The 13425-nt window shown below is 45.6% G+C and overlaps 1 protein-coding gene across 3 annotated transcripts in view; it reads right to left on the bottom strand.

The window, feature by feature from the left end:
* Window positions 1-4790: 4790 nt before the first annotated feature.
* The window catches only part of LOC135366407 (tyrosine-protein kinase HTK16-like), a 34777-nt gene continuing 26142 nt past the window's right edge, over window positions 4791-13425 (bottom strand). For all 3 annotated transcript variants that reach the window (XM_064599087.1, XM_064599089.1, XM_064599088.1), the window contains exons 12-16: window positions 11883-12026; window positions 10366-10557; window positions 8582-8673; window positions 6402-6702; window positions 4791-5295 (exon numbers count right to left, since the gene is read on the bottom strand). In XM_064599087.1, the coding sequence (XP_064455157.1) occupies window positions 5230-5295; window positions 6402-6702; window positions 8582-8673; window positions 10366-10557; window positions 11883-12026 (795 nt within the window). In that variant the 3' untranslated portion in view covers window positions 4791-5229. The remainder of the gene's footprint in view (window positions 5296-6401; window positions 6703-8581; window positions 8674-10365; window positions 10558-11882; window positions 12027-13425) is intronic.

Genomic DNA, 13425 nt, shown 5'->3' with positions numbered 1-13425 from the left:
GCTTGTGCCCTTGTTGTGTTTTTTTGTGGATCAACGGGCCAGTGGCCTTCCAGAAGACACGAATCACCGTCACCACTTTCCTGGAAAGGCAACAGGAAGGTCAGTCTACTCGAATGTGGATAACACATCACAGAAATCATGAGACGGACATGAGCTAGGGGCTCAAGCATGAACGTAGTCATTCACAAGAAAGGCATGTACAGTCAATGCGCAACTCATCGACAGCCGTCACAAGACCACCCGTTATGCATTGTTTGGGCATTGGCAGGTGCTGTTCAAAGGCAGTCTCTGCCCTTTCGTTAAAACCGGCATATGGGGAAAATACCAGGAAAAAATAGTCATCAGATAAGCCTCGGAGCGCCCATAAGAAAAAAAAATCTCTCATAAGCTGCGACTAGTAAGCGTGAAATTACGGTACGTAGTGGATGGGGTTGGTCGATTCCAGGGTTAAAAGGTCCTTCCATTAAAGCAACACGTAGTGCAACCTCTATATGCTGCTACTGAACACTACTGTCACCTCATCATTCCCCCACAACTATGTATTACATGCCACTGTTCCATCTCCGTGAGCAATGCAGTCGTGCCTCGTGAATATGGACCCCGTTAATACGGACAACTCTAATTACGGAAGACTTTTGTGACGACCAAACTTTTTCAATGCATTTTCGTCTCGTTAAAGTGGGACTCCGCAACAAACTCACCACAACGGTTGTGGTATATCCGTAACCGTTGCAATGTCAGGAACATGTGTACAAAATATCTCGTTCCAAAACTGCGGAGATTTCATTCAAACAAATTTATTACGAAGCGAGTGCTTCGCCTCTGTGAAGCGTGAGGGCACTGAAAGCAACACACTGCTGACGCCATCCAACCAGGGAGAATACAGGTTTCGAAGCAGACGACAGTGCTGGGTGACGTCACGGTGTCCTCCTCCGGACGAACCACTTTAGTACGGAGCTTTGTTTTCTGCTGTTTGCATTTCGGTTTCTCTTTGCTGTCATCATCATTTACGAATTAATTAGTCGCGGAGAATGAATGCGAACGTTGTATTCGGTATCGAGGGGGTTGTGTTCGGTATGATGCTCACAAAATTTTTTTCGAATACTCGCCCTTTAATATGGAAACTCTTTTAGGACAATGGACGGTCCAACAAGGTGCAAACCATGTGTAGTCCATGTATTTTCGTCTCGTTATTATGTATGGTATTGGTATGGAGGGGCAAGCCTCTCCTCACATACTCCGGGAGAACTTTCGAAAGTAGAACGTTCCGTTGCACAAAGGGAGCTATGCCTTCTCCTTCACCACCGTCCACAAGAACTATAAGAGGGGTTACTTATGGACATGAAGGGCTTGGAAAATCCTGTATGATGTAATGACTGTTCCGAACACGTCCACGACTGATTGACCGTCGTTTAAGGAGTTGTTCTCGACAGTTGTCATGTTGTCAGGCTCTGGTGTTGACAACTTCAGCAACACCAAGCCAACGCTCACATCTGCTACAGCCGACTACAAACGGCTCTCAATTCTTAGATGGAAATGGTGACGAGCTGCAGGCTCTACGTTTTGTCAACGTTTTGCTAAGCTTAAAGTTGGTGTCCGCGAGGAATCCGGAATGCTAAAGATTATGTGATATCCACTTGGAGATGCCTTCCAAGAAGAAAACACAAAAAATGTTTCGCAAAATCCGTTCATGTTTTTTTTTTATAAAACATTGGATTCAAAACCAGCTGCCGTCTTCCAGTTGAAACAGCCCTTTCCTGCTTCGCCTCTTCCGGTGACGTAACTGGCATTGCCCGCGAGATTCCCAGTCGCTCAGCTGATGGAGTTGCCAGGCTGGTTGCTGGTTGCAATCCGATACTACCGAAATCATGGACGGAGATGTTTCTAGCTACTGTTCGGCAGCAGACAGCGAGTCGTCATACCACATTTTGTGACGGACAAAGTTCCTTGATAACCGACTCCAGTGATGTCGGTCCATACATTGTTGCCCCCCCCGAGTTCAACCGCGAGCGCGCAGCCAGCTGCAAAATCGGATGAAATTCATTTTCTAATGTTTCCGACAGACTGTTTTAAAATGAAATATTGTGGTTACATGTATTTCAGGCACCCACTATTCCGATCGCACCTTCAGTTCAACTGAGTTTTTTTTTCCCCCCTGAAGTCAGCCCAGGACGCATACTAACCCCCCTGCATACTCCTTCCTGCTGTCCTCTCTCCATCTGTCCACATCTGTACGCCGCTCATAGCCACAGTTGCTTCGCGGCGTTAACACGAAAAAAAAAAAAAAACGAGTTTTTTGTCTGGACACCACCTTCAAATCCGTGTGAAATCTGGTATGCCTGTAAGCAGGCACTAATTTGGGAATGTATTTCAATAACCCATCATTGTTTTTGTTATTTCCTTGGTATTCAATAATATGGAAGATTTTTGTCGGGGGCGAGAGTGTCCATATTATCGAGACACGACTCTATACCCAAAACAAATATTCACGGTGATTGTCAAACTGTCTAAATCAAAATGCATTCAAGCCAATGGATCAAGGCCCTCTAAACAAAATCGCACGTGCGGTTACGGTCAACGAGCCGCAATTCGCGATGTGAAATAAGTTTGCCGCAGCATGCGGTCGTTTTGCCTGGGCGAAAGAAACTTCACGCTTAAAAACGAACTTTAACACATAGCACGCTCCTAGCCAACCATCATCCTGAATGACATCGTTCTCGTGCCCTATTTGTTGAAAACAGGAGGTGTACGCCTTTTTTGTGTCAATTATGTACTGCACAAGCAGTACAAAAAGGGTGTACGCCTCCCGTTTCCAACAAATCAGGGGAGAGACCGATGTCATTCAGGATGATGGTTGGCTAGGAGCGTGCTATGTGTTAAAGTTCGCTTTTAATTTTTTTTTTTATAATTGGGTGTTTACGTCGCGAGACAACTGAGATCATGAGCGACGCCACAGCAGTCGGTCTGTGGATTGCTTTTGCCCACCTGAGGGTTCTTTAACGTGCGATGAAAGCTCATCACACAGCACCCCGTATTTAACGTCCCTCGCGGAAGACGGCGTGTCTAAGCAACTTGTACCCTGCCACCAAGTTGCTGGCGTCCTCGGCCGGGTTCAAACCCACGATCTCGGGATCAGAAGGTGATTGAGCCACCGAGGCCGGTGTTCGTTTTTAAGAGTGCAGTTTCTTTCGCCCAGGCAAAACGACCGTATGCTGCACCAATTTATTTCACACAGCGAATTGCAGCGCGTTGACCGTAACCGCGAGCGATTTTGTTTAGAGGGCCTTGATCTTTTGTCGTCAAGGAAGACGCAAAAGCGTGGTCGAATAAAGAAGAACGAACGTCTACAGACGGGAGCCGTCATTAACATAGCAGACGAACTTAACGGAACCAATATGGCGTCCCCACACGGCGCCTCCTGGCTTAGAACTTGCAGTAGTACATCAGTTGCAGTACTCTGAAGTTATTCAGTGACTCTATGTATACTTATACCCACCTCATGAACAATATGTATCTCCAAATGCACCAATTCGTTTTTTTTTTCTTTCAACCAATGCAATCACTTCATAATCGCCGTTCTAGGTGGGTTGCATGTAATTGAAATTGAGAGAACTGATGTTCTGAGGCTGGAACAACATAGAAAGGACAAATACATACAAAGCCTCACATTGCCTAAGAAATTAACGATGAAAGATGGAAGTCACTGAAAAGGTTAGCCAGTTGTAGGACTCGAACCCACATCTTCTGGATTACCAGTCCAGGGCTCTTGAATTGTCCCTTCAAATGACACACCCTTGGAAGTCGCTGGGGAGGTGTGTTAGCTTAGCTCAATTGGTAGAGCCCTGGACCGGTATAATCCAGAAGATGTGGGTTCTGGTCCTACAGCTGACTAACCTTTTCAGTGGCTTCCATCTTTCATCGCATGTAATTGTTGCCGTGCACTTGGGCCACGGGAATTTTAATGGCTACAAGGGCGCAAAGAGGGAGCAACGTGCTGGTCGCAGTGGTGAGGCTATCAAGTGGCCTGGTAGACAGCATTCAGGTTTATGGGGCAGAGAAGGGCTGCACCAATAAAACAAATGCCACCATTGAATGCCACCGCTCCCCGCTCTTTCTGTCATCGACGAAACGATTTGCAACGATGCACACAGACATTGTAAGACCAACCTGATGTCACTGAACAATTGTTGCCTTCTCATTTGTGTACACTGATTTTACGGACCTTCAAAAACGACATTTTTGAATTTCAGGGTATTCTCTCTTATCAGGCGTACAACGCAATGCATAACAGCCAAGCCCATTGAGCAGGGTGTCTACCAACCTGGAAAACCTGGAAAACAGGGAATAGTCAGGGAATTTTGATGTGACTGAAAAAGTCAGGGAATTTGGCTAAAAAGCAGCTGAAGTCAGGGAAAATCGCAGACAAGCGCCGTGATGATGCGCGGCGAATCACGAGTGCCGACCGGTGGTTGAGAGGCGATGCCGCAGCAACGTTACTGTGAGTAGCAGTTCACCAGTATGACAAGCTCTGACGCAGAAAAGTAGGGTAGCCTCACTAACACTTAATAAATGGTCTGTTTTATGTTGGGTCTGGTATCAAAACGTATGAGCAGGCACCAAGTTCCCTTTTTTTTCCCTGTTTTTGTCAGGGAATTCGCTTGAAATAGTCAGTGAAAACCTGGAAAAGTCAGGGAATTCGAAGGCTGCAGTTTGGTAGACACCCTGGTTGAGTCACAGTACTTGAGTCACAGTACTCATAATCATATCATCATCAAATACACTCGAGACTGTTTGTTAAAAACGTGCCTGCTTTTTAATACTGATAAAAGTTTCTTTTGCACAAAGCCCTACTGAGGTGTTCAACAACTCGGGATCGTCTCCCTGAATAAAAACTTTTCGAGTCCAGAAACCACGTTTCAGGGACCGCATTTCCAACAACAACAACAACAGCTTGGCAAAACCTCTGTACCCTTATAAACAGCAACAATAACAATGCCACTGAAGGTCGTCAAACTGCTTCAGTCCTCCCTGAACACTTATTTTCGGATTACCAAGAACACAACGAGTCCGCACACGACAAGGAACACCACAGTTCCAAGAGTTGGCGAGTATTCACGCGTCCAAAAGACAGGGCACCGTAATTCACTTTATCTTTCCGTCTTTCCTTGGGAGAGAAGCGTTCTTCTTTCAGATCACTGTTCCAAAGTGCCATCTGACCAGTAGCAGGTATCACAGGGTCAGCGAAAAGTCGGCTGCGAGCGAAAGTTCGTCCGCCAGTGCCAGATCACCTTTCTCCTGCATTAGAAAAATTATTTTTAGCTGGTGCAAATTAGGAATTATAGTTTGTGAAAACTTTGAAACTGCAGAGTCTATATTTTGCGATATTGGCATTTTTTGCATTCAATATGTTATTCTGGATTTTTTTTTTCGCATCTCGACTTTTTTGAGATTACATGAAACACCGAAAACTGTGTCAGGAGTCGTATGATTTAATATGCCGGAGTGGTTCAAACCGGAAAACTTCTGAGTTTTTATGGTTTGAAGTCATTACGGTGAAGGTCTTTTTCAGCCTGGTACTTGTTAAACTGAGATGTTTCATGTTTGTCACATTGAATGTCCCTTAGCCTCAACCAGATACCCCACAAGGGTTCATCCTGTGCCCCACTGTCAAAGAATAAAATAAGAAAATGTGATTGACCTATTCACCATGTAGTAGGGCCCATCTTCCTGGGGCATAGACGGACAAGTAGAACTCAGAAATAGACCTTTCGAGAAAGGAACATCTCCTCGCCCGCAGTGGGGCCACGCGCCAAACCCAGGTGACTGCGTTTTTTGCGCGTCAATAAAATATTGTCGCGATGACATCGCATTGTCACGTTTTCCTGGGTCTGGATTTACTGTTTTTGAAGTGTCTCTGCTTTTATTGAAATACCACTTATATCGAATTTTTTAGCGGTCCCGTTGACTTCGATATAATGAGGGTTTACTGTACGCAGATTTCGCGCACGCTTCTCTGCGAAAATCAAGCAGGCAGGGCTAAAGCGTACTTTTTACTAATTTTTTTAGACTATTTCCGATGCGATACTGTACATAGTTTTGGTTGGGTCTGCGGTTATCTGTGGAGGACTTCATATTTCTGTAAGAAAAGAGTGAGGTTCGCTTGGCAATTTTCAAAGTTCAATCGAAAAAAATAAATTTCCCGCAATTGAAAATTGTCCAAAACCTTAATCAATGTCAATGTGTAAAATCTGACAGTCCTCTGGCGAGTACGTAGCCAGTTAAAATTTTTTATCACCTTAGGTGAAACACCCTGTACAGAGGCTCGACTGCAGTTAGTGTGTAGCTATTTCCGTGTTCCCACAGGAATTGTATCGTAACTGCTCGCAGCATTTTAGACTTACCGCATTTGAACGTCCATTCGAGGCGAAATGTCGTTGGAACGCCCGCTGAAGCTGCGTGAAGCAGGGACGTTTCTGAGGTTCCCACTGCCAGCACTGCCTCATGATGGTGTAGGCCCAAGTGGGACAGGACGTCGGTCGTTTCAGTCTCTCCCCTTTTTCTAGCCGCGCTACCACCTGGGCTCCCGTCTGGGTTCCGTAGGGCTGTTCTCCGAATGAATACACTTCCCACATGGTTATGCCGTAACTCCAGACGTCGCTCGCGTGGGAGAACGTGCCAAAGTTGACCGATTCTGGTGCATACCTGTGATGAAAAAAGGGGAAGGGCAGTAATAATAATAATAATAATTAATAATAATTGGAAGTTTACGTCGCGAGACAACTGAGATCATGAGCGACGCCACGGCGGTCGGTCTGTGGATTGCTTTTGCCCAACTGAGGGTTCTTTAACGTGCGATGAAAGCTCACCACACGGCACCCCGTATTTAACGTCCCTCGCGGAAGACGGCGTGTCTTAAGCAACTTGTACCCTGCCACCAAGTTGCTGGCGTCCTCGGCCGGGTTCGAACCCGCGATCTCGAGATCAGAAGGCGAACACGCTACCGACTCAGCCACCGAGGCCGGTGGGAAGGGCAGTGCTAAAGCGGTTCACAAAACTACTACTTGAGGCACAGCAAACACAACTTTGACCTTATCGACTCATATTTAGAGCCTCAATTTTTTGGGTATTCACCCGATTCTTCCCCGAATTTTCACCTCAAAGTGAACGTTGCCTCTTTAGGGTGAAACCCGATTTTTACCAGGCAAATTGCCCTAACTGGGATGTCAGCAGGAATGCACTAATTTACTTGTTTGGCAGCAAATGCAGTTCAATCACAGTTTGTACCAAAACCACTACAGTTAGCTTGAGCAACTGAGTCCGATTTCTTTCCAAATTTAACATAAGGAAGTTCTTTCACCTGAATTTGCATGAATTTAGTGCATACGTTTATTTACCCGATTTTTACCCCCCAGAATTCAGAAAAAAATATTTCCCCAAAACTTCAGGCTCTACTCATATTGTTTCCTCATAGAAAGTGGTGCAAAGACGTTGCAGAATTCACTGACAAGAAAAGCTGTGACAGTTCCAGTGGGAATTTTTACCTCATTCCACGCTAAAGCCCCTAGCTTTCTGCTGCAGAAAATTAACGTTTCCACAAAGTGGGATTTACAAATCCGCAGAATTGTGTGGGTAAGAGAAACTACTCTTACCAACTACTCCTGCATGGTTTCCCGGCCTCATATAATTTATCAGTGTGCAAAGGAAATTAGACTCAACTCCGGGCATTCCTGTAATAGAATTTTTTTTAATCATGACGCGTTCAGCTGTGCGAGTGCCAGCGTTATCAGCCAGAATGATCGGATTTAATCCGCAAAAATGTCACAGATTGATTCAAATCCTTACACATGTGTGATATGCCGAATATTCTGCGAAAACTAAGTACACATTTCTGAGGGAAACAGCAAGTTCCGCGAGACATAGCCTATTCTGTGGATTCATGGAAATCTAGGGGCTCTACTTTGCGCACAGTATAGCTGTCTTCGATTCGTTAAAAAGTGCCAGCAGCAGTGCAACCGGTTGCAAATGGAGTGCACGACAGGTGCTGCCCTCGTGCAAAGTACATTAGAGCCCAATTGAACAGAAAAGTGTAAGCCTCAGATCATTTGTCACAGATGTCTGTGAACGAATGTTGTTGCACTGATTCACTTGAGGAGCAAACATTTGAACAGAACAAACCGAAGCAAACTAACTTAACAAAACTGATTGCCAACATGCAGAATTTTGATAATAAGCATCGCCAAGACACTAAACTCTATTCATGTCATGTGTTCCACGGTGCACGAAACGCTGCATGGACGTCAGAGTAGGTGCAGCGTTTTCGTAAACTCGTGCTGCACTCCCGCAGCACCTTTTTCCAATCGGATGGTCAAGTGTAGCGCAAAGATTGTACCCCTGCCAAATCAAATGCGGGAACTGGCACTGTTTGCACTAGTTCAGAAAGCATAGCCCAATTGAAAACAGCTTATGAATGCTAATGGCTTTCAAAGCATCGCTACTAGCTGCAATTCGGTAAATAGTAAAGTGAAATATATCTGAGGTCTGAATCCTATCCAGACAAAGATCGTTTAGGAAAAAAAAGTACCATTTGAGAGGCCAGCGTCCACCAGACGTGGCTCTGTAGTAGTCCCCGTGTGCTCCCAGTGCACGAGAAAGGCCAAAGTCACTGATCTTCACCTGCGTACAGTACAAAACAGAAAAGAAAAAAAGCTCACGTTTAATTCAAAGCCATCGAGAAGCACATATAGGGAGCAACTTTTTCGGTTATAAACCCGATTATCCCCCCCCGAACTGACCTCTGACCAGTTCGGGTTCAACCCGAATTCTCCCCCGAGTTCCAGTCTCTGTGAAATTTTCAAGTGACGTTTCCGCTGAAGACGAACAACGGTTGGCACGTGTAACATGTTTAAGAGTGAGTCGCTTATGTTCCTAGCAATGCACCCATGTTTGCCACCCTGCACACACGCTGTCTATGCCTTCAGGGATTACTGCTCAAAGATCATGATCCCGCAAAAAAACAAGAGAGAGAGAGAGAGAGAGAGAGATCAGGAAAGGAGCTGATAGACAAGAGGAGAGACGAAAACACCCGATAACACCCGAAGGCACAATTATCACCCGATTTCTCCCCGAATTACAGATTTAGAAATAGCGCCCGATTTTTACCCCTGGAAGCTGAGAGAGGCATTTAACCCAATAAAGTCACTCTTTAAGCACATACAGTTGAGCCAGTTTATAACAACGCTGACGGGAACGCGAAACGCAATTGCTATACATCAACTTTCACGAGATTGCCAGTCAGAATCACATCAACAAAGTAGAACAGCACAAGCAGAACGCCGTTGAACGTGCACGCTTGTTGAGAGCACAAGAACATTTTATATCGCGCTAAACTTAGTGCGACGTAGCTTTGTGTCGAAAGTGTTTCCAAGGACAAGATAACTGCTGATGCCACGTGAGACCCTGTACCTTTTGAGATCGACAACTTTGTCCGTTGCTCGTCATCCAAAGCCGCAGTCATCATCATTCTCACTATAAAAACTGCGTTGTCCATTAGGATGCATCTTGTCCACGGATAGTTCATCAACGTGTGTTTGGGTGGCAACACACAACTGTCTGCCAACGGACATTTTGGAGGGCACGGTGCTCACAACGAAGTTTTGTCGAATATGTGAAATTTTGAATTGAGCAATGCGCCTTTCCTCATCAAAATGCATCCCGGAACTGCAGGCGCCATCGTAGCACATAGCAAACCAGAAGAAGACTTGAGGGCAAGAGAACAGAATGTGGAGAGGAAGCGACGTCCAATACTTGTCACAAGCGCGTTCGAAGTCATGCACCTTGTAACACACACATTTAATCCCTAGATGGGTAGAAATCCAGCGAACCGGTAGAGATGTAGGAAGGGAGTTGCCTCAGGACAGAAGCCGCCGATATTTCGAACAGAGACTGTTCTTCTTCTGGGCGCCCAGAAGAAGAACAGTCTCTGTTCGAAATATCGGCGGCTTCTGTCCTGAGGCAACTCCCTTCCTACATTTAATCCCTGTTAGTTATGTATGCGCAGATAAACGCACTGCATTCGCACTTTAATGCTCCTCTTGAAAATGCCTCCTTCATTTGTTTTCAATACAAAAATGGAAGCTTGCTTCTCCATTCTCACGTGTTTTACATGTCGCCGGGAGAAATCCGATTACTATTGTGAGCTTTCACGACAGTCTTTCTATTGATGTCTCGTTTCAATGGGTGAGGTAGTGCAAAACCAGCTATGCGTGAGCTAATGCAAACCAGCAATTTCATCGTAATATCGGAGTTATCGTTACATCGAAGATCATAATAAATGGGCTCAACTGTACACAAAGAAAGTATTGTCACCTGTGTGCGAGATGCAAGCAGTACGTTGCGTGCAGCTAGGTCGCGATGAACAAACCTCTGTTCCTCGAGGTATGCCATGCCTTCAGCTAGTTGTGCTCCCCACAGGGGCATCTCTCGCTCTACTGAGATCTCTTCTGGACCATGCTCCACGAGGAACCGTAGAAGGGATCCCAGTGGAACCAACTCTTGAACCTAAGGAGAAGCATCAGAGTAAAATTAGTAACCAGTAGATATACTGTAGAAGTGTTTTTTTTGTTTTGTTTTTCGCGTGGAATTCTTTTTCGCGTTTTTCGTGCATTCCTCCAAAATCGCGAATTTAAGTTCCCGCGAATAACTCTGGCCATATGGGGACGAAAATCGTAAGGCATTCGACGCTATACCGTGACTACCTTGACCCTTTCTACTCCATGAGGTGTAGGCAGTTTAAGCAAGCCGCAGAAGATTGTTTTATCCCATCAGCCAAGATGTAAAGAAATGAAAACTGATCAAGGCTTTGTTACTCCTACAAATGCATTGCACTGTACATATATACCACTATACCACGAAGCCGCAACATGTCTTTCCCGGCATCCTCAAAACCAGCTTGTGTGGTAGTGCGACATCTCAACCGAACTGCTCAGTGCCCAGAGTGATAATGAATGAGATCTGCTAAAATGAACTGTCTGACCTGCACACGGTCAGTACTATGGCCTCCTGCAGGGTCCCTAAAGGTCATTGTACAGGGCCTTCCTCCCATGTCTGTGAGGACAAGAAAGGGATTGACCTAGAACGCCGCCATCCCCGTGGACAATGGATGTCTTTGTACGTGCCAAAATATGCCCGAGTATTGACGCACGATATGCAAGAGCAAAGCCACTCCCGGAAACCTGTATCGCGAATTTAAGTTCTCGCAAATCACTCCTCAAACCAGCTTTGTTCGAAAACGCGAAAATATTTTCCACACGAAAAAAAAAACGACTTCTACAGCATGTATGGCAGGCCGCCATTTTTCACTGAACTGCACTCAGTGGTAAAACAAAACACCCTAGCCTCACTATGGGACACAAGGAGTTCAATACTGACAGCGATGTGTTTAGTTCACGAAGAACAACCAGAAATTCACTAGTGAATTGGGGAAATGCTTTGTGAAGGCAAGAATCTTTAATCGAACTCAAAAAAATTCATGTATAAATAATGAGAATGTGAATGGCAGCGTCTACGTTAGTTGTTTTACTGATGAACTGGAGCCATTAAAATATTCCAGACAATGCAACACAAGCTTGAACCGTCTGCTGAAAAACGGTGTATCATCTCTACACACCACCAAACTTTGCACAGTGTTCACCTTACCACTGGTAAGTTTGAAATGAGTGTCACACAAATCTGCTTGGAACTAAAATTAGCAAAACAGTATAATGCAACTTTGACTGGCGATTTAATGAAAGCACAGTCTATAGTGACATAATTTCATGTTCCCATCAACGGCCTTATAAATTGGCATCAAATGTGAGCAATCATTATTAATCCACATGCCTCACCATCATCAACGGAGGACCGAGACAAATTCCGAGGAGTCGGACAATACAGGGATGGCAAAGCCCAACCATTACGCCGACTTCTCGTGAGAAGCCTTCTCTGCCACCAAGCTGTTCTTCTCGAAGAATCTTTACGGCCACGTTTACCTGCGTACATATGTTAATGAAGAATACTGGCAGTGTTGTGATGCACACAGTAAGACACATCATTGTTCTACACATGTAAATCACCGCCAACTTGGTGATCTTCCTAGTAGAAATGCAGTTATAAATTTCTCATGCATTTATCCATTAATATACAGTAGAACGTCAATGATACAATCACGGATTATACGAATTATTTTCCAGTCCCGGCTGGAATGGCTATTCTTCGCACAAACGAGCAAAGAGGTCGTTCCCCACAAGAGCGCGCTACTCATGGTCCTCCTGCTTTTGAGAGAGGGAGACCCTCATCATCCTCACCATGAGCTCCCATACACCATGTTATGCAATGCAATGACTCTCCCTTTGCTGGTGGAGGAGATAAGATTAAAGGGATTACACAGTCAAAGGACCGTATAGGGGGAGTTGGTACAGGTTCATAATTGTACTGCAGCAAAAGACACGTACAGAGGGTTGAAAAACAAGAAGCAGAGGATTTTTTCTACTTCCTGTTTTTTTAACCCTCTGTCTTCGTCTTTTGAAGCATTATTATTATGGATTACGCAGCTGAGAACCTTATCATCTTATCTCTGTTTTGATCTTTTTACCCCCCTCACAACAATAAACCCTGAAGCTGTGTGACACTGCACCGGTTTAGGAAAAGAGCGACCAGAACACGTGGAGGGAACGTATCGGGACAACTTCTGACAACATTAGGCCCCCATCACCATTCTGCAAGTCGTCTTCACCTAATGCCCGTGTGCTTTAGGAGAAGCTCACTTTATGACACTGTCACGCGATTCGCAGCTAGAAAGTACGTTCTGGGCCTTTTGCATCATCTTACTCCAGGACATTGCCACTATAACTGACAAGTCAGTGCAGTAGCACGGGGCATCAAGGCCACAGCGTCGTCGTCCACAAACTGCACCCCCCCCCCCCCCCCCAAACGCGGAGCAGTGTTTGCGGTTGAGGCCTACGTCGATAGCATTAAGGGAAGAATGACGACTACACGTGGATGAGGCATGGGTAGGCATACGGCTTGGGTGTGTGGCCCCAGGTGCAGTAGCAGCAGGATAGCAAACATAGATGTTTGTTTGCAGTGTACTGCACCGTGTGTCATGCTGCGGCACAAATGGATATTTCGCGTCGTGTCAGGTGGTAGCAGGTGAAAGGGGAACAGCGTGAGGCATTGCCGCAAACATCTCACAGAAAGCGTGCCAAGCTGATGCGTGTGCTGCATCAGGGTGTAAGGCCAGCGATGTACAGAGACTAGAAGTGGAGTGCGTTGCTCGTTGAAGTGTCGCTGGTGATGCCGGCGTGTACCGTCATGATGTAGGTAGAGAGCTCTGAAGAGTGCGGAACCACGGCGTACTGCAACCAGCACAGGGCGCTGAACCTGAAGTGT

The sequence above is a fragment of the Ornithodoros turicata genome, chromosome 8 (assembly GCF_037126465.1).
Source record: "Ornithodoros turicata isolate Travis chromosome 8, ASM3712646v1, whole genome shotgun sequence".
In the NCBI taxonomy this organism is placed as follows: Eukaryota; Metazoa; Arthropoda; class Arachnida; order Ixodida; family Argasidae; genus Ornithodoros; species Ornithodoros turicata.
The sequence above is the reverse complement of the archived record's forward strand: the minus strand, read 5'-3'. Positions and strand labels throughout refer to the sequence as shown.